The 25,406-nt window shown below is 46.9% G+C and overlaps 2 protein-coding genes across 2 annotated transcripts; one reads left to right on the forward strand and one right to left on the reverse strand.

Moving 5' to 3' along the window:
- The first annotated feature begins 561 nt into the window (after window positions 1-561).
- On the forward strand, window positions 562-3,018 carry C10H1orf74 (chromosome 10 C1orf74 homolog). The gene is made up of 2 exons (XM_032915390.1): window positions 562-756; window positions 1,201-3,018. The coding sequence occupies exon 2, from the start codon at window positions 1,294-1,296 to the stop codon at window positions 2,083-2,085; it is 792 nt and encodes a 263-aa protein (XP_032771281.1). The 5' UTR covers window positions 562-756; window positions 1,201-1,293; the 3' UTR covers window positions 2,086-3,018.
- Traf3ip3 (TRAF3 interacting protein 3) lies at window positions 2,506-24,977 on the reverse strand. Its single transcript, XM_032915391.1, is given in 16 exon segments — window positions 2,506-2,759; window positions 4,751-4,887; window positions 6,063-6,119; window positions 7,978-8,040; window positions 8,556-8,691; window positions 11,176-11,313; window positions 11,502-11,642; window positions 13,843-13,914; window positions 20,487-20,582; window positions 20,874-20,903; window positions 21,149-21,173; window positions 21,398-21,461; window positions 21,543-21,690; window positions 24,296-24,339; window positions 24,342-24,444; window positions 24,446-24,977. Coding segments are annotated over 16 exon segments (1,689 nt in total). The 5' UTR covers window positions 24,788-24,977; the 3' UTR covers window positions 2,506-2,666.
- Between the last annotated feature and the right edge of the window lie 429 nt (window positions 24,978-25,406).

The raw sequence follows: 25,406 nt of genomic DNA on the forward strand, positions 1-25,406 counted from the left end.
ACGTAAGCCAGTAAGCGAAGTCCCGTTCCGGGACAGCCCCAGCTACATTAAATGCGGTCTCGAAGTAAAATGGTACAATAAAATGGGGGGTGGGGAGGGGCAGGGAACAAGCTCAGCTGTTAATGGCACTTGCTCAGCAGGCTGGTTTCCTGAGTTCAGTCCCGACTCGGACCCACTTATAGGTGGAAGCGAGAGCTGACACGGCGCCATTGAGCACGTCCACACAATAAGGCGTTTTTAAAAACAGTAAATATGCATAGTCTTGGCATACCTATCAAGTTCAGACTTTAGGTACATTAAAAAAAAAAGTTTACAGCATTGCCTACAGGAGGTGTGTCCCCGCTATACCGCGGACTGACAGCAGGAGGTCCCGGATGCTTCTCTCCTCTTCCGCCTCGCAAGGCCGGCCCGCAGCTGCTCTACCGGAAGGGGCGGATCCAAGATGGCTTTACCTCCCACTCAGTCCGCCGCTTTGCCAAAGGTTCCGGCTTGAGGTCGAGCTCCTAATGACGTCATGAAAGGGCGGAGTAAGTCAGTGTGAATGCGCGTCAGACTGTTTTTTCCTGGGCTTCTCACGTCCTGGGTTTTTCACTGTACTTACTGTGAATGGTGCGTGGGAGAGTACTGGTTTCTTGGCCGCTGGCGGGCAGCGGGAAGGACTTCCTGCGCCCCCGAACCTGCGGCGGAAGTGCAAGCCTAGCGTCTTGAGGCAGAGTGCTTCCTTTAGTAACTAGTCTAAAAAACTCGAACGCATGGGTACGTGTGGCTGTGGGAGCGTTTCTTCCCTGCAAGTGCTAAAATGGCTCCAGTTACAGCCGCTTTCACTTACCGGTGTGTCTCAGGGTGTGGCGGTGGTTACACCGCTTGTAGCTAATGCTGGTTTGATCAGGCTGCAGTGAGAATTTAGTAGAGATATGGGGAGTTGGCAGTGGAGAGCTTACGTTTAGAGCCCAGAGCCCTGTTTCAATAGGATAGTTTTGGGAGAAGTGCTAACTTTTGCCAAAGCCTTCCAGTTGCTGTAAGGTTTGAATCCCAGGGCATAAATTAACCAGGTAAAAGTTAGAAGCGAAACCGGAGACAATATAAATGTGGCTAGAAGCACGATTTCAGAGACTTAAGTCTGCCAGAGAACTGTTGTGCAGCATTGGGGACCCCATCTTGACAGTATTAACGATTTCCCCCTTACCATATTGTTTCTAGGATCTTTCTCAATTGTTGGAAGCTGAACTGGGACTCAGGGAAGGGAACTATGGCAAGCTAAGGAGGCCATATGCCATGTAACTTCCAGATCTCATGTCAACACCAAGCCCTCAGCTGCTGGTGGCAGCTGCTCAGCGGACTCTGGGCATGGGGAAGAGAAAATGCCCACCTCGAGCTACCTGCCTTCACCTAGCAGGAGAGGTGCTGGCTGTGGTCCGTGGGCTGAAGCCAGCTGTACTCTATGACTGCAACTCCGCAGGAGTATTGGCGCTCCAGAGCTATCTGGAGGAACTACAGGGGCTGGGCTTCCTGAAGCCAGGACTTCACATTCTTGAGATTGGAGAGAATAATCTCATCGTCAGTCCTGAGTATACCTGTCAGCATTTGGAACAGACACTGCTTGGTACTGTAGCTTTCGTGGATGTTTCCTGCTCCCAGCCTCATCCTTCTGTCCGGTCATTGGACCAGCTCCCAGGCTTGAAATCTCTCATAACTGACATCATCACACGTTTTCAAGAACTGCAGAAGGGCGTGTCTCCTGGAGTCTCCTACAGCAAGCTCCATTCCTCAGACTGGAATCTCTGCACTTTATTTGGAATACTCCTGGGCTATCCCGTCTCTTACACATTTGACCTGAACCATGGAGAAGGCAACTGCTTAACCATGACTCCCCTGCGGGTGTTTACTGCCCAGATTTCATGGCTGCCTGGCCAACCTCCAGTCCTGCTGTACTCCTTTAGTGTTCCAGAGAGTTTGTTCCCATCGCTGAGGAATTTTCTAAGTGCCTGGGAGAAGGAACTCAGAACCCGATTTAGGGCTCAGAATGCCTTTGCTGACCTCAGCATTTCCTCCGAGGTGGTCACACTTCCTGCCGTGGCCCTCTGAGTTAATTCTGCCAGTTGAGAAGGTATCTGCATGGTTATCTCTGGGTGGAAGATGCCAGCCAGGATCATTCTAAGTGTCCTGGGGAGAATGCTGTGCAGTCAGCTGACCACATGTGCGAATGGGGGTTGTTGTTGGTGTCAGCAGTATGACCCCATCATTAGGAGTTCCTAGGTCCTTAGCAGAGGTGCCTGTTTGTTCTTCATTTCGTAAGAGATAGAAGAGTGGGAAAGGAGTGTTGTGGAGACTTAAGCAGTACACCCTTGGTGGTGGCCTCCCTCCGTGGATAGTGCCCTAGAGGGAAGGAGAATGACTAGGTAGTCTACATGATTATGGAACTGACTGAATCAGGGTATGAGACCATGCTGTTTAAGGGCCACACTTGTGGTTTACTTCTCAGGAATACACAGCTCTAAAGAGCAGTCTTGTGAGACAAAGTTTATTTACAGCATGGTGGGAAAAATAAAGCTAGGGGTCCAGATTCATTTGGAGGGAAAAACCTAAGCTATAAAGTACCAAACCTCAAGTTTTTTCATGGAGTTGTTTGCTTCTGAATTTTACTTCAGATAGATGCCAGGAGTTCTTCAGATGACCAGGTTGCCTTTGTTTGCCAGGAACACGGCCAGTGCTGTAGCAATCACCACCACCAGCGCTGGGAGCCATTGGCTACACTGCCGCTGTATGGAAGGAGGTGGAGACAAGAGAGAGTAGCCATGTCACTTCCATTGAGATAAAACCCGTTTACTAGTGGCCTAGAGATTCACATCTGACTGGGGACAGATATTTAAATGCTGCTATGAATAATGGAAAGGTGGAAAATAACTCAACAGAATAGCACTCTCTTTGTGTGCCTCAAATAGTTTTGTGGTCCTCCTCTGCCCTTGTCATTGTGTTCACAATAAATCAAAAGAATACGCTTTCATGCTTGAACCAATACAGGCTGAGTATCCTTTTTCTGAAATGCTTGAGATTAGAAGTCATTTAAATTTTGTCTTTTTCTCTTTTTTCCCTTCCCTTCCCTTCCCTTCCCTTCCCTTCCCTTCCCTTCCCTTCCCTTCCCTTCCTTCCCTTCCCTTCTCTTCTTCTTCTTCCTTCTTCCTTCCTTCCTTCCTTCCTTCCTTCCTTCCTTCTTTCTTTCCTTCTTTCTTTCCTTCTTTGTAGTATTTACCAGTTGAGCAGACATAATAAAAAGACACCCTGAATTTCAAATGCCCGGGAATCATTTGAAGCTTTTGAGCATCACGCTTCTGTATGCATAGTGTGTTCTGGATCTAGAACATGTCAGGTTTCCAGAGTAGGGGTGCTCAATCTACTGTCTTCCAGACTCAAGAGATGCAGAAATGGGTTGGATAATAGGCAGTGTTTCTTCCATGTTTGCTGTATTATTGGCATAGTGTAAATCAAATGGAATGGGACAGGACAACCAGATGTTGGTGTAGGCTAATATATTTTATCTGTAACACTGGGTTTAAAAAAGAACTACCCCACTGTCATGTAGGGCTGTAGAGGAGGATGGCCCCTCTTACTCTGGGAGCTGGCTCCTGGCTGTGGCTCAGCGCTTCATGACAGTGATGTAGCTTTCACAGACAGGAAAGGTACTTCTCATTAAGGATGTCTAATTCTGAATGCAACTCACTGGGGAGAGCATAGCAAGGTGTCACCAATTCTCTTTCTGACAGAACTCTGGAAGAGACTGCCCTGAGTATCACACTCCTTCACTTGTTTTGAGTGAACCATTCTTCTCCAATTTTCTCAGAGATTTTAGTCTTCTTCCTGCCATATAGCTTATCAGGAGTATGTTGAGTTATAAGATTGGCCATGATGCATATTACATTTTACATATAGAAATGCTTTCAATTTCTTTTACATTATTCGTTGTTGTTGGTGGTGTGTGCGCAGGTGTGCGTGTATGCTAATATCCTGTGCATGTGTGGAAGTCAGAAGACTACTCTTTGAGCCACTTCTCGCCTGCTACCATCTATATGGTAGGTCCCAGGGATTGAACTCAAGGCATCAGGCTTGGCAGCAGTTACCTTTACTTACTGAGCCAGCTTGTTGGCCCCAATACATGTAAATGCTTTCATGTGGCTTTTTGAAAGTGCTTTGTATGTGGGCAAACTAAAAAAAAAAAAAGTTCTTCAGCACAAAAGACCTAGAAATAATAGGAGGACCAGCCTCTCTTTCTTGGAATCTAGTTGCTTCTGCATTCTTTCAAGGGTGTGTGAGTTTGGAAGAATGTTCCTAGTAAAGTGTTATTTAAAAGATACAATGTAAAATAAAGCATGCTGATACTTAGTATATGACAGAATATAAGAAGTGAATGTGTTTACCAAATGTTTTTGTGCTCTGCTTCACTTCCTAATTGGCTACCAATATATCTTTTAATAGGAGTTGTTACAAATTAGGAAGGAGAAATATTGCAAGTCAATCCAAGAGCAAAGACATTTATACAAGAAAATGAACACTTGTGGTCATCCAGTAACAATTTAAGCTTGGAAGTTCCTGCTTTCTAGTTGCCTTCTACAAGGTTTTTCTGCCCCACCCCCATCCCATCCCAATCTAGATGAACCCTCACAATCTGGATGAGCACTGTCTGAATGAGCCCTCACATTCTGAATGAGCACTGTCAGTTTAGATGAGCCCTCAAAATCTGAGGTCACCATCTCACCTCCTTTTCCTTGGCCTGGAGCTGATATGTCTCCTTTTGTAGTTGGTCTCTGAGCTCCTCGACTTTCTCCTTTCCTGTACCCTCAGGCTTCACTTCATCAAGGGAGAGCTTTGGATTCCACACAGGCAAACCCTGATCTAAAAAAGCATCCAGATTCTCAGTAACAGTAAGGCCTTTTTCTGTGAGGGCTGATCCTGACCCTTCATGAGAGCCCTAAGCATTTGCAGAGTAGGGAGATGGTGTGTTTGTCTATGGCTTCACTGAATGGAGTAGAACATTCTGCATTAAATAACACTGGTATGCTGGCACAGTGGCACATGCGTGCTGTCCATCCCAGCAATTGGAAGGCAGAGGCAGGTGGATCTCTATGAGTTACTGTACAGGCAGAGCTATATAGTGAGTATGGAAAATAAAACAGAACTAACGAGAGAATTCTGGTGTATCCTGTAGCTTAGACACAGCTGGAGTTTGGAGTCTTTGAGGCAAGGGTAGCACCTTATTTCTCTTTATATTTGTCTCCATTTTCTTTGAATCTGATACTTTTTGTGAATGTTTACAGATTGAAATGGTTTTCATTAGTCATATACTATCTAGTTTCTCAGGTAGGTTTGCTCAATGACCTCCCCCCCCCCTGTATCCTTTGCACCCTCATTTCAAAGTCTTGAAGATGGAAGTCATTCTAGACCTGCCTCTTGATACTTTAAAGCTGGGTTCCTGCCACCTTGTAGTCCTAGTTTTGCTGAAAACAGCACTGGACTCAAGTCAAGTTCTGGGCTATTGCTTTAGTTCAGTTGTTACTTTATATTATCAGAGCTCTTTATGTTCTTATCCATGCTGTGAGGACACACTCATTTCTACATTCTCCTGTATTACCTATGTGGTGAGAATAAAACAACAGACTCTGTGCTGTGGATAGCTGAGGAGCCCCTGAAGCTTCTCTGTAGCTGATGAATCCTTGCCAAGCTTGGGCCCTGGAATGATTAGGGCTAGAGTGGGAGGACTCTTGCATGCTGTATGGTTGGGTTGAGAAGTTGGATGTTATTTGTAAAGTCAACTGTAAAAACTGACATGAAATCCTGAGTTCAAAATCAATTTATTGAAGTGTTCAACGTAGACACACATTTTCAGAGAAAGTGGAAACCCTTCCCCAAGGCTGGCTGAAGTGTCCAGGCCAGTGGTCATTTCACAGAACAGTCCCCTACCTCCCTGACTTCACAGACTCAGAAGTGGGCGGGAACCCAAGAAGTCATGTAGTCCTTTCCCCAGCCTTAGGCAAAGAAAGAGCAACTTTAGTGGGAGGAAATTTGCTGACCTTTCTTTAAGAGCTTCTCCTGTTCTCGAAGTTGTAAGGATTGATTCTGAAGCAGACCTGTTGGGAGGCAAAAGGCACTTGTTGGTCTGTGCTGGCAGACTTACCATAAAGACTCATTTCAGACATTGGCTTGTGGCCTCCGTTGTAAAAGATTAGTTACCATGTGTTAGGGACTGAAGGGTGGGTGTTCCTCAAAATTTTTGTATTGAAGTTTTAACCCCTTTAGTGTGAACTTCCTTGAGATGGAGTCTTTCAAAAGGTAGTTGATTACAGCTAAGAACATTAGGATGAGCTCTCGTCCAGATGTTCTTAGAAAGGGAATATTTACACCCACACACGCTCGCTCCAGGGACAGTGAAGTAAAGATACTTGGGGGAGGCTTGGAGCGCCCTTTACAGCAGAAGGCGCTAACCCTCTGGGCAGCCTGACTGTGGTCTATAGCCTCCAGAACTGTGGAACAGCACTTCCTTATAAATAAGCCATCCCGATGTCAGCTTCTGCCATGGCTCTGAACCTCTGCTTAATTTACCTTAGAAGAAGGAACACGTTCCCAGGTGACAGTCTACAAATGAGTGACTAATTTTACCTTTAACCTGCTTCTATTTTTTTCCCTCTGTAGTAGTTATTGTGACTTCCCATACACTGATTTTCTTTTTTTCCCCATGGAACTTGGACTTGCTTAGAATGGAAGTTTCTTAAGAAACTATTACTTTTGCTTTTTAGACTTGCTTAGATGGAGTTTCCTATGAAACTATTACTTTTGCTCATTGGTATACTTCAGTGTATATGTCCAGGGTGCCTGACTCTTCTGTAGGGGATCAATGAATGCTTACTTTCTGAACCACTGTAGTGAGAAAGATCTAAGTGACCTGTTCATGTGTGTTCCACAGAGTGTATAAGAAAAGAACTATCTCAGAAAGCATAATACGTCTTGAAAGTGGGCAGTTCTGGGGCCTGGGACAATGAGTAAGAGTTCTTGCTGTGCATGCATTGGGACCTGACGTTAGGAAAGTTATCGTCCTGTAAAAAGCTGGGTGTGGCTGCCTGTTCTGTTACCCTAAAGCTATTGGTTCTGGGGACAGAGAAGGGAAGATGGCTGGGACTTGATGGGTATCTAGCCTAGCTGGAAAACAGTGACACACCCTTTCTTACAAGATTAAGGCAACAGTAACAGGGAAGATACACAACACCTCCAGCTCCCTTGACTCTGCATATTGCATGGGTGGGCACACACGCTTGAACACACACACACACACACACACACACACACACACACACCAACACACACACAGACACACCAACACACAGACACCTACCACATACAAACATACCAACACACATGCATACACACATACAATACATCAACACATACAAACACACACCTACCACACACACCAACACATCACACACACACACACACACACACACACACACCAACACACACACACAGATACCTACCACATACAAACATACCAACACACATGCACACACACATACAAACACATCAACACACACAAACACACACAGACACCTACCACACACCAACACACACACACAAACACACCAACACACATACAGACACCTACCACATACAAACACACCAATACACATGCACACACACATACACACACAAACACATCAACACACACAAACACACTAATACACATGCACACACACACACACACAAATACACCAACGCACACACACAAATAGAAAGGAAACACAAAAACAGATGCCAATCTATAACTTGGGAAAGAAACAACTATATAACTTGTGGAGAGCTGTGCAGATAACCCCCCCACCCCCCAACCCCTAGCAGGAAGTGGGCTCCAGAATGCTGGAAAACAGGACACACTAGAGCCTGGAGGCCCTCCTTCGAGTGCCTTCTCTGGTCAGGAGTGAAAAGGAGACTTACTCTGTAGCTGTTGAACTCTGCTCACCAGGGCTTGTCTCTCCTCCTCGGACTTCTTTAGTTGATCTGAAAGGGAAAGGATACCAACAGAAATAGGAGAGCACCACAGGGTGGAAATGAGAGGTAAGCCCTGTCCTCGGCGACCTGGGAGTGTCAGGTGTCTCTCAGCTCTGAAGGGAGGGGCCAGCATTCACACAGGAACCATCGCAGTGTTGTTAGTACACACACTGGTGGGTCTTTCAGCCCACAAAGGCACGGCTAGGAGGCCTTCATCCTGCCTGTGTTTGTACTGACCTTTCCCGTTCAAATTAGGAATAAGGCCTTTGCATGTGACTAGTGTGGGAGCAGCTGTGGTCTGGCCCACAGGGACAAGCTGGAGGAGAGAGCATGCACAGCCCTCAGATGAAGCACAACTAATGTTCATTTTGGTTGACTGACATTTCCCTGCGTCTCCCTCAAGGAAAAATGGAATCATTGGGCCAAGCAGAAATGAGGACCAAAGCCTCTCCCCACAGCTTCCTTCCTCTGAGCCTGTTCAGTTGTGGTTCTCATGACCCTGTGACCTTAAAGAAGAGGGGTACCTTGTAGGTCCTGGGTTTCAGAGCTCTGCTGCTCTCGGTCTCCCTGCAGGCTCTCGAGTTTGGTCTGCAGCTCCTGGTGTTCATTTTCTAAAAGTCGCAGGGCCTGGCTCATCTGGGAGTCTCTGCTGTCTGCTCCCTGCAAAGAGGAGGGGCAGGAGCCACAGAGGAGCAGGTCAGTGTGGCTGGAGACAGAGCAGAGACAGAGCGGGTGCCGTGGGACAGGACACAGTAGAACTTAAGAGATGAGGTGTCAGGAAATGGAGGCTTCCCCTTCCCTTTGTCCTGTTGTATCCTGCATGTTTACAGCAGTGCCTCTGACTTGATATTTACAGGGGTATGTATGTCCTGATGCCTTGACAGATCTCCACATCAAGCCAGAACTTTTCTAGGTGTTTTACTTTCTTTTTAGCTTGACATGATCAGTTGTTGAGGGAGGGAAGAGTTAAGGCTATTTTCACAAAGATTTAAGGTTTCAAAACCTCAAACACTTTGTCTTAGGCATGAAGGGAAGAAGAGAGTAAGGGTTAAGGTGGATGTCGTGTGTAGCCAGTAAGATCTGTGCCTATAAACATCTCACACCCTCTTTCATCAAGAATATTTTTCCCTGATTGCTGTTTGGGGTAAATTACAAAGATTGGGGTAGATCTTCAAAGTTTCACATTTAGTGTGACACCTATGCTTTAACTGAACATTTTGGGGAGCCTCACCTGGGGTGCCATATGTGACTCCTCTCTGAGTTCTTAGATTTGTTAATAAAATAATTTAAGAACACATCAAGGAAACTTCTCTTTGCAACAGATGGGAGACCACCATAGAAAGCCACAGCCAGTCAAAATGCATACTTGAGGAGCCAGGTCTCAATGAATACAGCTATTAAAAAACTTCATACTTGAGTCTCAGGGAACAGGGGCAGAAAGGGGGCAGAAAAATTAAAAGAGCCAGAGGAATAGGGAGTTTGTTGCAAGATTGTGTCTCCTAGTAATGTCAGAAGCAACACCCATAAAGTCTCACCAACATGGCTACCCAAGTGTGAATCGAAAAGGAGGGCACCAGTGGGCATGCCAAACAAATGGGGAAAACCTCACATGGCCTCAACCCTACGCAGAGCTCTATAGGAAAGCTGGAAGCAGGAGAGGTGGTCTTCCCCAGGGAAGAACACACCAACTGGTTGTCCAGGGTCAAGTGGTCAGCCCTGAAGACATTCATATAAGTAACATATGGACCCAACAGGTTCTATTCAGGAATGTATATGCATGCACACATATGCATACGGGAATAATTGGTAAAAAAAAAGAGGCTCTGAAGGTGAAGGAGAACTGGGAGGGAGAGAGGGAGGGTTTGGAGGGAACGAGAAGAAGGGAGAAATGCGGTTAGAATCTCTAGAGTAAGAAAGATTGTTAACATTAAAAATATTAAGAACAGATTCTGAAGAAGACTAGAAACAAAACAAAACAAAGCCTCCCGAACAATAACAGTGCTGACAGAAGCAGACTGGGAATCCTGTGAATCGCAGCAGCTGCCTGGAAGACAGAGGTGGAGGAAAGGGAAGAAAGCCATGCCTTTTGAGTTAGCAATGGAGGTTTGGCAGTTTGGCAAGCAGCCACATGGCAAAGGGGGTAGAGAGAGTAACTTCAGAGATGAGGAGCGAGAAAGCCCAGAGGGTTCTGGAAGCATACCTAGGCTTCCACAAGTGTTAGGAAGAAAGAAGATACAAAAAAAAGTAACACTTGTTCTGAGAAATTGGGAAGAATAGGCAGGCTTGACCAAGGAGCACGGCTGTGGCTCTGTGAATGACTACTCCAGGGGCAGGCTTTCTGGGAAGGGAAAGTACATTATCTTGCTAAAAAGAATAATTATTCCTCCTTCTTTGGCATGGCTTAAGGTGAATCTGCCTTCCTGAGGGCTGGTTCATTAGCCCAGAAGATTGACTGGCCCAAGTGGACTAATTCTTATGTTTTAGGAAGCTTGGAATGTTAGGCCTCCACCCAGGCCAGAGGAAACACATGTAAAGTAATTGCTAACCTGAATCAAGTGCTTATATGTACCAGAGACTATGCTACACGCGTCGTATGGGTAGTCACATTTAATCCATGCAACAAAAAACCCTTATTTTGCTGACGAGGAAACAGGCTTATGGAGGTTAATTAGATTTTCTGAGGTGGCAGATTGAAAGTTTAGGAATTTTTGATACCAAGAATTTACTGTAATTTGTTAAGAAACACACTGTCAGGCTGTGTTAACACCTGTAAATAAACCAGTAATGTCTGTTGTGTCCAAAAACAGTGGGCAGTTGTGCGCTGGATGTCCTGCTGGGATGGTGCTTGAATAGCATGCAATTGGTAGGCTGATCAACCCCATGAATGTTCCAGCCCAGGCATTTGTATTTGGTTAACGTCTTTCCAGTGGGTACTTAGTTCATTTGCATGGGCAGTGTAGGCATTCCCGCTAAGTACACATTTATAATTCAGAGCAAAGCGGTGAGTCTGGTGCTGAGTAGTGGGTGGATGAGACTTGAAAGCTGCTTGTTATATGTATCCAGCCTTTTTGTGACCCAACCCAGAGGACCCCTTTCTCAGCAGACCCTTCTGCCACTTCCTCTCCCGCTCCCGGGATCTGGTACCTGTAGTTTAGACTGAAGCACATGCAGTTGGCTCTCCAGCTCCCTGTGCTGGTCCCCTAGAGTCCTCCAGTCCTCCTTAAGAGCCTCGTACTGACTCTTCCACTCCTGACACTTCTGCTCTGCCAAAGCCAGGGACAGCTGAGAGAGACCAGAGGAGAGAAGGTTCCCAAGGAGCAGAAGCTCAGAGAAAGGGAACACACTGAACTACTCAAGTTTAAAATGCAGGCTGAATTTGAGGAGCAGTCTCCCTGCAAGTGGTGGTTGGCTCCCTCGCTCTGGGGACTGCTCCCAGGGTCCCAGCCCCAGGAACTGCACAGCATCTCCACCTGCGCCCTCTGCAGTTGCTGCTCGGCACACATTTTCTCCTCCAGCACTTTCTGCAGCGATGCCTTAGCCTTCTGCTCGTAACTGCTCCTCTGGGTCTCCATCTCCAGCAGTACCTTTTTCATCCCCCAGGGGGAGTGTTTCTGTAAATCAGAAGCAAGTCAACAAATCTACGCGTGTTGAACTTCTCCCTACCCTACAGCAGGGATACATGTATGAGGATAGTGTAGGTCTTGTACCCAGGGGAGAGAAACCAGTCTTGTGATGGACCTTTTCGTTAGGCTGGAGCTGAGCAGAGGAGAGGCTGTCTGAGAGGTGCCTTCCATTGGTTCGGCACTTCTACCACAGCCTTCCTCTCCATATGTAGCCTCTGCTGCACTCCAGACTAGAGAACGCACCAGTTCTGTTAAATCTCACTAACTCCTCTATCCCCATCTCTCGTGGCTCTTTTTTTTCTTGCTAAGTATGCGCATATTTGCATTTAGGAGAATGGAGCCCATAATTTTGGAATTCCCAATAATTACTTCCCCTCCCCTCCATTGCTCTGTTCTGTGGATAAATCTCTCTCACTCCACTGGAAACAGTTTCCAAGCAGGGAATGCACTGCTGTTCAAAAGGAAAAGGCCTCAGGGATTTGAGGACTTGGTGTTCTAAGCATTTACATTAGATGTTTCCCCTGGTTTTAGGACCAAGGAAAATTCCCCCCAATCAGATAAGATAAATTTGCAGATCCAGTAAAATGTTGACGGCCTTTGTTACCTCCCCTTTTTGCCTTGCGATTTTGGGGAAGGCAGGCAGCAGCTTTCACAGTCAGTTCTAGACCCATCTGGATAAGTCGAGACAACAAAGGTGAAGGGGAGGGCCGTTAGCAATCATTTAGTCTCACCTCAGGATTGTCTAGAATTTTGTTTTTGTATCCGAAAGGGTACTCTGCTTTTTGGAATTTTCATTAAAAGTCAAACCCAAGAGTGACATGTTGAAGTCAAATATGGCAATGTCCTAGTTACCAGATTTAATAGTACTGATCATAAGTTAGCTTCATTTTCAATTGAAAAGTTAATAGACTACATTGGCATAGTTGCATCTATCTGTGACTCCAGCCCTGGGAAGGCTGGTGGGTCACAAGTTCAAGGTCAGCCTAATAACTACACCCTTCTCAACAAATTAAAGATTTGCATTCTAGCTTGCATGCTGGTCACTTACAAGTTTGGTTGACTTGTTTTAGCTAAGAACCTAACAAAGCAGCTCACGTTGTCAAAAACAAGCAAACATGAAGACCTGGAAACCTATAGATGAGTGAGTGGTTTTCAGCGTCCTCATGCTACAGCCCTTTAATACAGTGCCTCATGCTGTGGTGAGCCCAGCCATCAAATTACTTTCATTGTTACTTCATAACTGTAATTTTGGTACAGTTATAATTGTAATGTGCATATTTTTGGAGATAGAAGTTTGTCAGAGGAGTCGTGACCCACAGGTTAAGAACTGCTGCTATAGACAATATAAACTGTTCTCAGCTGTGTAGGGAACTACTGACCCCTCTGGCACCACATGAGAGAAGCACACCCATTCCCTCCCTACTTACGTTTCCTTCAATATTTTTTACATGCTCATACACACACACACAGACACACGTGTGTGTGTGTGTGTATGTGTGTGTATGTGTGTGTGTATGTGTGTGTGTGTATGTGTGTGCACCTGTCACAAACAGAGTGTGTGTACAGGTCAGAGGACAACTTGTGAGGGAGCTGCAGATCTTTCCTTCTACCATGTGGACCCCAGGGATTGAACTCAGGTTGTCAGGCTTGGTGGTAAGCACCTACTAAGCCCTCTTGCTGGCCCCTGCTCTTCCACCTCCTTTCTCAATATCTCCCCACCTCTCAGGGGGACTGATTTTCTTTTATTGTAACCTAGGAGTAGGTCAAATCAAGAGGCTGTTGAAGCTGAACACTAACGTCCCAGGAAAGCCAGGCTTCACTTTCTTTAGATCCTTGAGCCTTTTGCTTCCTCAGGGTTGCTGCTAACAAACAAATAAACCACCTTCCTCCTGAGATGAAAATCCGTTTGTTTGTTTGTGATTTCCTGTTATACCCTCTTCATCTGTCCTCAGATTGGGGTCTGTGGAGACTGACTGTGTGCTGTGAATCTTTACCAGAGGCTTCTGTTTAGTGTTGGAATTCCCTCCCAGGTTACAAAGGCATGGACAACTGGATGTGGTTACATGGCCAATTAGGGACGTGACACAGACAAGCACAGTGAGGCAAGAGTTAGTGTGCTAATCTCCTTTTGGTAGCCTTTCTAGAAGGCAGGGCTAAGATTCAAGCATTTTTATTTTATCGAAATTACCTGCAGGCAGGTGTAGAGCTGGTTTTCTAGGGATCTTAGTTTGCCCTTCAGTTTGTCTTCATTAAGCTGTCCCTAAAGTAAACAGGATTAGTGAACTAAGGCAAAAACAAACAAACAAACAAACAAACAAACAAACAAACAATGCAAAGAGGCTAGCTACATCTCTCCAGCCCTGTCCCACAGCCAAAGCTTGGTGCTGTAGAGTTGAACCCTCCATGTGCAGAGATGGCTAAGGTGCTCTGAGTGGAAGTGGGTCTTCTCCCTGCCGGCCACAGGTGATCCAGATTAGCCCCAGATCCTCATTGTACCTTGAGTTTCTCTAACAAATGGCAAAGATAGCAAAGAAGGCCATAGAGAGGGAGGGTCTTAAACTGCCCCCACCACATGCTTTCCTGGCCTCCTCTCATCCTGGACCTGGACCTTTGTCTGTAAATCACAGGCACACAGCTAAAAGAGGTCTTTGTTCCTGGGGAGAATCTATTTCTTCCAGCTCCTTGTTTGGAGTTGAACTGCATTCACCCTTCAGGTTTGTATGCTACTGTGAGCTTCAGTACTCTATCTAGAATGGGAGCAGATTCGGAGGTTATGATGGCTTGTATATGCTTGGTCCAGGGAGTGGCACTATTAGGAGGAATAGCCTTGTGTGTCACTGTGGGCCTCCTGCACCATGTCTGCCTGGATGCTGTCATGCCTCCCACCATGATGATAATGAACTGAACCTCTGAACCTGTAAGTCAGCCCTAAATTAAATATTGTCCTTATTAGAGTTGCCTTGGTCATGGTGACTGTTCACAGCAGTAAAACCCTGACTAAGAGGTACACCTTCAATGAAGTTCAATGCAGTCAAATGAATTCTAGTCTAGTCTACTGGTGTTTTCCTAAAACAAGACCAGAACACCAGGGTAAACTGAGGGAAGATCATGGAAGACAAGATGGGCGTTGGCAACCCATGCAGCAGGAAGGGAGACTGGTACTGGTGATATCTTGATTTCAGGTCCCAGGACAGTGGGACTCTCGGTCATGGCAGTCTCTGTATTTCACACCCTTCATATCCACTGAGGGTTAGTTCCTAGAGTCCCTCAGAATGCTCAACTCCCTTGTATATAGATGTGTACATTTATCTAAGCATGAGTAAATATCTTCCTATATGCTTCAAATTGTCTCTGACTCACTCACAGTACACTGGAAATACCATGTAAATGTCAGTGATAATGTATGGACTTGGGACAAATGACAAGAAAGACAAGAAAAACAGGATTTTTTTCTTCCTTTCAGTTATTCTTGATCCAACATTGGTTGAATCTGAGGCTTTGGAACCTTTGGCTGTAGAGGAGTGACTACTGGTGTGTGTGCCCTTCCCTGCTGGGCAGGGCTCCTGAGAAATGATTTGAAAAGTGAGACACGAACCTACAGATATGAAGCAGAGTAGGTGTGGGCCAGGGAGGGGTAAGAGAGCTTCTGGGAAAGTTACAGAGGTATTCAGAAGCTGAGTCGATCTAATGGTCTGTCCCTGTCCCACCCTGTTGAGTCCAGGTCCTGAGGTGCCTCATGGCACTTTAAGGTATCCCTTAATCTAGGACCAAGTCAAGAAACTTAAGCAGAGGTACAGTTCTGGTTTCTATTCTTGTAGCATTTCAGCTGCTTTGTTGATCCTTTTACCCAGGTGTGTCTGTCTGGAGTAGCAAGGGGGCCAGTAAAGAAACTATGTTTCTTAGAGATAGGGCGATAGGCAGTTAGTCTGTAGTGGGTTTCATTTTCCTTCATTGACTTGTCCACCCAAGTCCTATGGGACTCTTGGGAGGACATTTCTCCAGGTCTGGATGTTGTGGTTCCTGGTGTCAAACTAAGCACTTCTAGCACTCATGGCTAAAAAGACTAGGGCAGAAGAGAGTGTCTGGGATGAGGCGGCCCTCCCTCTCTGAGAGTAAGGGTGCCTGGGGAAGGCAGGAAGTGGTATCACACAGCTCCTGGTTTGATCTTATTTGTTTAATTCTTCTAACTGTAGGGACCAGGGGGAGCCCCCACCCTTTCTGCTTCCTGTGTTACTCAGCTGGGCCTTGCAAAAGCAAAAACCTTTGCCAAAAACAATTTTTTAAAGTACCTCCTACTATTAATGTTTTTCTCAGTTGCATGTGGGAAAGAGTAGAGAGAAAGGGATCTGGCATTTACAATAACCACAGGGCTTGGAACCAATGAAAGAGAAGGACAAAGGCTTCCACTGTTCAGGCTCAGGGGTAAGTGGTAGAACAGCTGCATTCCCCAGAGGGGCCTGTTCACTGTCAGTCTGGCGGCCCTGCACTAATCTGGCCCCACCCCGCCCTGCTCTGCGTTAGTCTTCCCACAAAGTGCATGCACTTTTCTTTGCCCAGACTCTACAGTACAGAAGCCAGCCAAACCCACCAAGTTTAAAGACTGTCTCCTTATAGCTTGGAAGGAACACAAGTCCCAGATGGTGTCCTTGAAATGTCCTCTGGGTGCCTTCCTATTCTGTAGTATCATGTTCATTCAGTATTTTCCTCTTCCAAGTGTTTATGTATTTCAGCCAACCCCCAGATTATTTTTCCATTTATGTTGCAATACAAGACAATTTACAGTATCCCCTTTCAAGTAGGAATAGGGGCTGCCACCCAAGTCTAGGGCATGAACAAAATCTCTTGTCCACAGCCCTGCCTTCCCAGACTCCCTAAGGCAAGCAGGAAAGTCCCAGCCAACTTGCTGCAAATGGAGCACACGGTTTCCTGCCCCCGACTCTCCCATTGCTGACGCCAGTGTTAGAATATCTGAGAAACTCTAGAGCTACAGACATTACCCCAGGAACCTGGGGCACCCTGGAAAGGCCACTGCTGGTGGAGGAAGGCGATGAGGAAGCCACACACACCTGGTGTTGGTCCAAAGGCTTCAGATCCTGTTGCTGTTTGGTCCTCTATCTCAGCTCTGTTTCCAGAAACACACCTCACCACAGAAGCCCCTTCCCATGAATCATCTCTTTCCTAACAGCTTGCATAGGGTGTGACGCCTATCCCCACTGTCAATTCTGCTTTGCAGATCTTAAAGCCCCTGTGCTCCACTCCAGCTTCCTCTGTAGGCAGAACTACTTTTGCTCTAGTGATTAGACCCAGCTCTAGGTTCTCAGCAGTTCCTAGGGTTGTCTTCAGGGGCACTGACTCTGGGGTTCTCCTGAAGATCCCGCCCTGAACATCCTTGCATGAGAAACTGGAGATTCATACTCGGATCTGAATGGAAAGGACAAAATGGACACTGGACTGAAATCTGAGTCCCAGTTCTGACCTCCTTCATTCAACTATTTTCCTGAAAATCACCAAATGGGGTCGCAGTTTGATGGCTTCCTGAGGCTGTCTCGGGAGGGGTGGTGCAATTGGAAGTGTTTTGTTTTGGGAGAAGCAAGGGTTCTCAAATGAACAGTTATCAATGACTTTTCTTAAACACAGGAAGCTGGAAGCTTGGGGTGGGAGAAACAAGAGAAGTGTGTGTGACTTGGAAAGGGTGGGAAGATGGGAGAGAGGAACTGAGATGGAGCCTGGGGTAAAATAGTACCTTCCCCCACACTTATGATAGAAATGGCTTAAAAAGAGAAGACAGGGCCTCAACACATAGCCCAGGCTGGCCTGGAGTATGGAACCCTCCTGTCTCAGATTCCTGAGGTCTACACTAATAGCTCTTACAGTGCCTCATTCCTACTAAGCACAGTTGATCTGAGCTTTCTAGGCTTCTGTAGGGCCCCAGCCTTCACTCAGCTGAGCCTTTGATTAGAGAAGCTCTGAACACAGACCAGATCACTCCTTTCAGTTCAGTTCTGTAGTGACCAAGTTCCTCCAAAGACAGGCAGGGGTTTCAACCTGGGGGTGGCATGCAGTCTCATGGGCCATTCCAAAACAAAATGTCTGCTGTGACACACATGCACACACACACACATACATATGTATTTATGTGTGTTTGTGTGGTTTTTCATTAAATCTGAGGTAAACCTGAACAGAAAAGGTTCAAGTCTGCTATTCTGAAATAGTGAGAGAGGTCCTTGTGTGGTGCTGTTTAGACAGGATCCCTTCCTGTCCATTGTTTTGGGCTATACCCAGTCCTCTGCATACCAGGGCCTGTAAAAATGCTAATTCCCTAAGTGCTTTCCTGCTTCTCCTCCGTATCAAGCTACTTCTGAACTGGCGAGCTCCGGCTCATCCTATAAGGCCCAGCTGAAATGGTCTCTTTGCACAGAACCTTCCTTACTCTACCTCAGGCTGAAGAACCACTCTCTTTTTTTTCTGGATCTCACTGCACACACATTTGCAGCCTTGTCTCACTGGCATTGTCTGCTGTGACTCCTCCTTGCTGGACTGTGAGTCTTTCAAAGCAAGGGCTCTATTTCCTATTGTTCCAGAAGTCTCAGCGTAGAATTGAAAGTCACTAAGTATCTGCAGAAGGGGTGCGTGAGATGAGCTCAATTTAGCTCAGTACCGGAAACCACCTCAACATGCCCAGCTGCCCGGCCCAGGCTCCTGCTCTTCCAGTGGAAATGACTTGGCAGGTGGAAGCCTGACCAGAGAGACTCCTCACTCCAGAGCCAGTGACTGCCTTGCAGAGTGGGAGTGGTGGTCTTCTGGGTCACTGCAAACTTCTGGGAGTGTTTTGTAACTTCCTGTTTCACTTCTTTAAGCATAAACCTTCCTACCAGTGAGGTGCATGGGGGCCTGGAAGCCTGGCGTTCTGCCTCATCATGCCTGCTGCCTTAGGCTTTGGTGACACCAACCTGCTTATCATCTGCTGAGCACATGAGCTCCTGGAGGCTCTTTCAAGGGATCAGCAAGGTTTCTCCCTTTCTAGCACGTGTCTCCGTGACACTGAATGCTTTCAGATACTTTAACTAAAAGAGTGAATCACAAGAATTTAGAAGCAAATAGAGTTTAGCTGCCTTCTGTTCAGCTAGATATTGTAAATATATATTGTAAATGCTGCTTCTTCGCTTTTGTCCTTTTGAAAACAAAGTTCTCTATTAAAAACACGTGTTGGCGAATGATGCTTGACCATTATTTCAAAATTAATAGTTCTAAATTTCCGTTTTAAATTTTAACAAGGTAAGTTCTGATACATGTGTTTGGTACACACCCAAAGTTCTTTGGAATTTCTAGTTAAAAACTAGTATAAGGAATCCTGATATAGGGCCTGGAGAGGTGGCTCAGTGGTGAAGAGCACTGACTGCTCTTCCAGAGGTCCAGAGGGAATTTAATTCCCAGCAACCACATGGTGGCTCACAACCATCTGTAATGGGATTAGATGCCCTCTTCTGGTGTGTCTGAAGACAGCTATGGTGTACTCATAATAAATAACATAACCAAGCCTTGCTCTGGCTCTTGGGTATCGATCTCCTCTTTGTAACTCTGTCCTTGTGTCCTCCTTTGCCTGGCAAATGCCTGGCAACTGTCCCTGTGCCTCTGGCTCCCTTCTCTGGAGTTGCCCGTTCCCCCCTGCAGTTGGCTCCACCCTGAAAGCATTTCTTTTATTTCCCTTGTCTTTGTATTATTTTGCATGTGTATCATTTTCAAAACTATGAAGTCTCTAAAAAGCAGAGCCTGAGCCAGATATGGTAGAGCATGACTTTAATCTTAGCACTTGGAATGCAGAAGCAGGTGCATCTCTGTAAGTTCAAGGCCAGCCTGGTCTACGGAGTGAGTTCGAGGCCATCCAGGGTTATACAGTGGGACCCTGCTTTAAACAAACCATCAAAAGCATGTTTCTTCTCAAAGAACAAATTCCCGGTACTTGTTAGCAGGGACATGGCCTTTGGCTGTCTACTGAGTGAGCAGACTGTCATTAGAGACCTGAACTTAGCTACGTGGTTATGCAACTATGGGCAAGGCCTTGGCCTGTCATAGCAAACAGAAGATCAGACGAGATCACCTATTAAGTCTTCTCTATTCTGGCCCCCATTTCCAGGCTGAGTATTGTCACAGGCTGGCTTGTGCAAATCTTGGTATGGATCTGCGATGGTTAAGTTTGATTGTTTGCTCGATGATGTTTAGAATCACACTGAAGACAAACCCCTGGGTGTGTATCTGCACGGGAGCTTCTAGATTGTAGAGGCGATTAGACCCACCTGCAAAGGGGCTGTCCCATTCCATGGGCTGGGCTTCCCGATGGGGGAAAGAAAGGAAGGACAGCCAGCTGAACACCAGCATTCCTCTCTTGGCTTCTTATCTATGGATGCAACCTGACCAGTCAGTCACCTCACAGTCGTGCTGCCATGACTCCCCTCCCTACCATGATGGACCACACTCTAGAACCATAAACCAAAACTGTCCCTTTCTTGGAAGTTGCTTTTGTCGGGTATCAACAGCAAGAGTAACTAACAAACACAGAATCCAGCGTGAAAGCCCTTGACTTTGGCAATACTCAGTAACAACTGGCGTTTCTTTCTTCCCACAGGTTTAAGGGCAGGCCTCTGTCTCCTTTTGGTTCTGGGTCTTCCTTAGGTATGCACTCACTGTGACCCTCTTGACCTCTACATCTGAGTATCCCCACCTTGGCCTCTTCCCAATGACACAGACCTTCCCTTGTTAGATGGTATGCTGAGAGAAATGAGGTGGGTAATGCATACAAGCTGGAATACTTTTGCCTGAAGACTTTACTCCTACCTTCCAAGAGCTGTCAGAGGCCCGGATCAGGGCAGGCAGGAGGTCCTGGAGAATCACCATTTTCTGTTTTAGGATCAGCTCCCTTTGTAAGGCTTCCTAGAGGAGGAATGCAAAAGGAAAGATTAACCTGGAGGAAGAGTAGGTGGAGAGTTCTCTCTCTCTCTCTCATTTGTGTGTGTGTGTGTGTGTGTATGTGTGTGTGTGTGTGTGTGTGTGTGTGTGTGTGTGTGTGTGTGTGTGTATGTGTGTGTGTGTGTGTGTGTGTGTGTGTGTGTGTGTGTATGTGTGTGTGTGTGTGTATGTGTGTGTGTGTGTGTGTGTGTGTGTGTGTGTGTGTGTGTGTGTGTGTGTGTGTGTGTGTGTGTGTGGGGTCACCATGACACTTACTTTGAGGTATTCAGAGAGTTGAATGATGTCCTAGTGAGAGAGAGGAAAAAGGTGATTCAGGAGGACTTCGGCGTAGAACCAGAGCACTGGTGGGCTCACACATAGCAGATCTCTTTTGCCTTGGATCCTTCTGGCCCCACATCTATGCTGAGGACCATCTAGTCATCCTGGAAGAAGGTGTCCCTCCACCCCAGCCTGAGTTTATCGCAGAATCCCAGACTGGTAGAGCTTAGGTGCCGTCTGAGCCGGACCCCTCCAAATGAAGGTTCTCTTACCTTGTCTAGGACAGCAACTCCACAGCTGGGAAGAGAAGGAAAATACGACAGTGGGTCAAAGGATGAAACCTGTGAGCAGGCAGGATGTCAGCTGCACCTGGCACCTCTGCTGAAGTATAGTGGTGTGGGAAGGACTTTTCCCTCCTCATTCGGGGTGGGCTCGGTGTCCAGGAGAGGTGTTCCAAGTAAACACTTGGAGGAGTAGCTGAGACGTGAAACTTTGGGGTCAGGAACATAGATGGAACTCACTTGGTTTGCTGACTGGCATCGTTCTTTCTTGTTGGCCATGCCTCTTCTGCCTTTGTCTGGGTACCTGAGAGATGAGAGGATGATTCAGCATCCAGGGGAGGGATGGGGGAGCTGGACTGCCATTGCAGGTTGGCTGTGCTCTCACCCTGGTGGTGTCTGTGTGGCTTCATGATGTCAGAGTCCTGTGGTGGAAAGGCTCTTCCATGGGAAACATGGTGGTCATCCAGATCTCTCTGGATGCCTGAGGGGGAATGATGCAAGGCTGGGAAAACCTCGGAGCGTATCCCTGTTTCCTGGAAAGCAAATGAAGGATGAAGGATGCTGAATGCTATTCTGAAGGGCCTCAAGTTTTCCAGACAACTGCAGAAAGAGGGACCAGGGGCTGGGGATGTAGTTCAGTGTTAGGGGACTTGCCAGGCACGTACAAGACCCTTGGCTCCATCCTCAGCATTGGAAAAAAAAATAGTAATCGCATCTGTGTGCACTGAGCGGTTTTCCTGAAACTCACATGTTGAGATTCTAACAGTGTTGGGAAATGGAACCTTTGGGAAATACTTATGTCTGAGTGTGGGGCCCTGATGAATGAGGTTAATGCCCTACCAGAAGAGCCATGCAGGAGCTTGTCTCTCTGCCTGCTCTCTCCCCCATGAGTGGACACAATGCATGACCATCCGCACACAGGAGGGGTGTCCTCATCAGATTCCAGACACCCTGGAGCCTCGAGTTTGGGCTTGGGCTTTACAAATTGTGAGAAATACCTTTCTGGGCACAAGCTGTTCTGCCCGTGGTAACCTGTCACGGCAGTTTGAGCAGTTATTTCCCACCTAGAAATCCACTGGTTCTTTCTTGTCCTAGACAGAGAGAATGTCTCTCCTTGGTCAGACAAGGGGTCAGTCTTGCTTCACTCTCTGGTCTCAGCCACTCAGCTATGTGCTGATTAAGAGGGAGAAGTGGTCAGAGACTTGACAGTAGTCAGATCTGGCCTTTTCTAGGCCTCAGAGGTCCTAGAGGGGCTGCCTGCCTCTCCTTAGAGCCACAGGACCTTTGAGCTTTCCCACTGAAAGAAGACAGCGTAGGGAACTTGTTTGGGGGATGGGACGGTGGTGCGCATAGGTTAGTCTGCTCTTTTTATCTTTTCTTCTACAAAATAAAAACATCTATATTGATAATTCAGCACTAAAAACCCAAAAAGTGTTTATGGGATTCCATCATGGGCTGACCTGATAACCGTAGGCAGGAAGTTATTTCACTGTTTTCTGTTCTATCCTTCATAGCCCGCCCCCCTCACCCAGGCCGTTCAGAGGCCTTGTTACCCTGTAAGCAGGCAGCTGGTTCTTTTGCAGTTATGTTCCTGGCTGGTTGTTCTGGGCAGCAGTGTGGCAGCCTCATGAAGGGGCCAGAGACAGTATAGTCAGTGAAGTGCTTTCCTTGTAACCATGAAGCTCAGAACCCATGGTATGTTTTGTTTTGTTTAAAAAGCCAGGCTGGTGGTGAGTGCTTGTGATTCCATTGCCAAAGAGGTGGAGCCAGGCATCTAGATCCACCCAGTATCAAAAAACAGGGAATGATACCTGGAGTGAACCTTTCGATTTCACATATAAATTCATGGGCACCCACACGAATACCTACACACACACACACACACACACACACACACACACACACACACACACACACCCCTGCTATATGAAGTACCTATTCTTGGTATGTGTGGCAGTAGCCAGTGTTACATGGACCCATTCCTCTCCTCAGTGTGCTGACAATATAGTGGGATAACAGAGTCTGCTATTGTGAACACTGCTCCTCCTAGACCATGCTAATGGACTTTCTGTGCATTTATGCAATATTAACCATGCAGACCCACGAGAGCAGAGGTGGCCTGAGTTGCCAGGGAAGGCTGATCAGATGAGGCTTCAGTTGGGTGAAGTTGTTAGGACTGAAGTGTCACAAGAGAAAGAGAAGAGTGGGTGTGAAGCATTATTGGAGAGTTAAGAGGGTATGTATGTGTGTGTGTGTGTGTGTGTGTGTGTATGTGTGTTGTGCATGTGTGTGAATGTAAGTGTGTGTGCGCGTATGTGTGTGCATGTATGTATGTGTGTATGTGTGCATGTCTGTGTCTGTGTGTGCATGTGTATGTGTGTGCATGTGTCTGTATATGCACGTGTGTGTGCATGCGAGTGTGTGTATGTGTATATATGTATGAGTGTATGTGTGCATGTGTCTGTGTGTGTATGTATGTGTCTGTGTGTGCATATGTGTACATGTGTGCGTGTGTCTGTGTGTGCATGTGTATGTGTGTGTGCATGTGTCTGTGTGTACATGTGTCTGTGTGTATATGTATGTGTCTGTGTGTGCATATGTGTATGTGTGTGCATGTGTCTGTGTGTGTTAGTGTGTTTGCATGAGTGTACATCCATGTGATGCATATTGGGTTATAGAATTGGGGATGTGGCCCAGGGGCCAAATGCTCAGCTACCATGCATAAGGCCTTCAGCATTGAGAGAACAAAAGGAAAGCTGCATAGAATCTGATTATGATACACCTGTAACCCCAGCTCTCAGGAAGGATAATGAAGTTGAAGCCATCTTGGATTATATAGCAAGGCTCTATCTCAGATAAAAAAACAAAAACCAAACTTATACCAGTTAGTTTTGGCTTGAAATTGCACAATTATTTCCTTTCTTCCGATAGGCAGGTGTAGGACCTCCCCCCATCCCTCAAAAGAAGTTAAATAAAGACACCACAGAATCTCCAAAAGAGCAATGGTCGATGGCTAAAGGAAACCTGTTTGTATATTGAGGAAGGGGCTAACAGAAATCGATTGTTAGTGACTTTCACCCCTTGTACCTTGCAGACCCCCTACCCCTGGGCCTGGAGCAGTGACTTGTCATATCGCACCTGCTGTCCAGGCAAAGAGGTCCTGTTGGCACCAGGCACGGCCTTCTTGAGGATAGACACTTGGCCTGTTCCTCCATCTGTCTTGCTGGAGGGCCCTTGCTCCCTGGATTGACCTTTCTTCTCTTCTTCCAGGTTTCTCCTTCTGAGGAACTGTAGCTGCCGAGCTCGCTGAAGGTGTTCCTTGTGTTGGGTCCGCAGCACCTTCCCTGGCTGGCGGCAGGTGGTCTCATTGCGGCGGCGGCGGCGGCTTTCTCGGGCCTCCTGACGCCGCTCACACTTGGCCTCATAGCTCTCGGCCCACCGAGCCAAGCTAGGGAAGGACTTGGAGTTTGAGCCGATCATGGTGGCCTCCGGAGCACCTGTTGTGCTTGGCTTACTTTCCTTAGACAGCTGCTTGGATCTGCCAGATGCCAAGAGGGAGGAGTCAAAAGATGGGCTGAAAACTGACAGTCTATCTCCCTGGGTCAGGGTAGGAGTAGTGCGGGGCTCCATTCCTATGTGTTGAGAACCTAGGGTCAGGACTCCCAGGCATGAACTGGTGCAATCCACGTTTCCGGTTTCCTGGAGCGCTAATCCCCTAAAGTGGACGGGTCTCTCTGGAACCCCTTCCTCCCGACTAGATGCCTCTAAGTGAGGGAACACGAGGAAGAAATGACAGTGGCCACAATGAGCCGCAGCCACGTGCAACTGTGGACAGCCCGGCCCACTTTATCTCCCAGTCTAAAAAGGAAAGATGATGTCATCTTTACTATCTCTTGCTAAGTGACACTTCTTGAGACCTAGCAGGATAGCCGCAGCCCTTCAGGAAGTGACCTGGTTTGTGACTCGCACTTTCTGTTCCACCCCTAGCTCTCAGCAGCCATCTTGTGGCTCTGGACTGGCATGACCTAGGGGGAAACCTGCTCTAATTCCTCCATCACTCCACCCCGACCTTCCTCTTTGTCATCTACTGTGTATCTAGTGGGGGGGGGGATCTGACTCTCTGCTGCTGATCAAGTCAGTCAGTTAGCCAAGAGCCTTCAAAATGCTTGGTTTTGGTTCACTTCAGAGAATCTGGCTCAGAGATTCAGAGGGGAGGCTCTGTTCTCAGGATCACCTCCCTGCCAGGCTC

Source organism: Rattus rattus, chromosome 10 (assembly GCF_011064425.1).
Source record: "Rattus rattus isolate New Zealand chromosome 10, Rrattus_CSIRO_v1, whole genome shotgun sequence".
Taxonomy (NCBI): domain Eukaryota; kingdom Metazoa; phylum Chordata; class Mammalia; order Rodentia; family Muridae; genus Rattus; species Rattus rattus.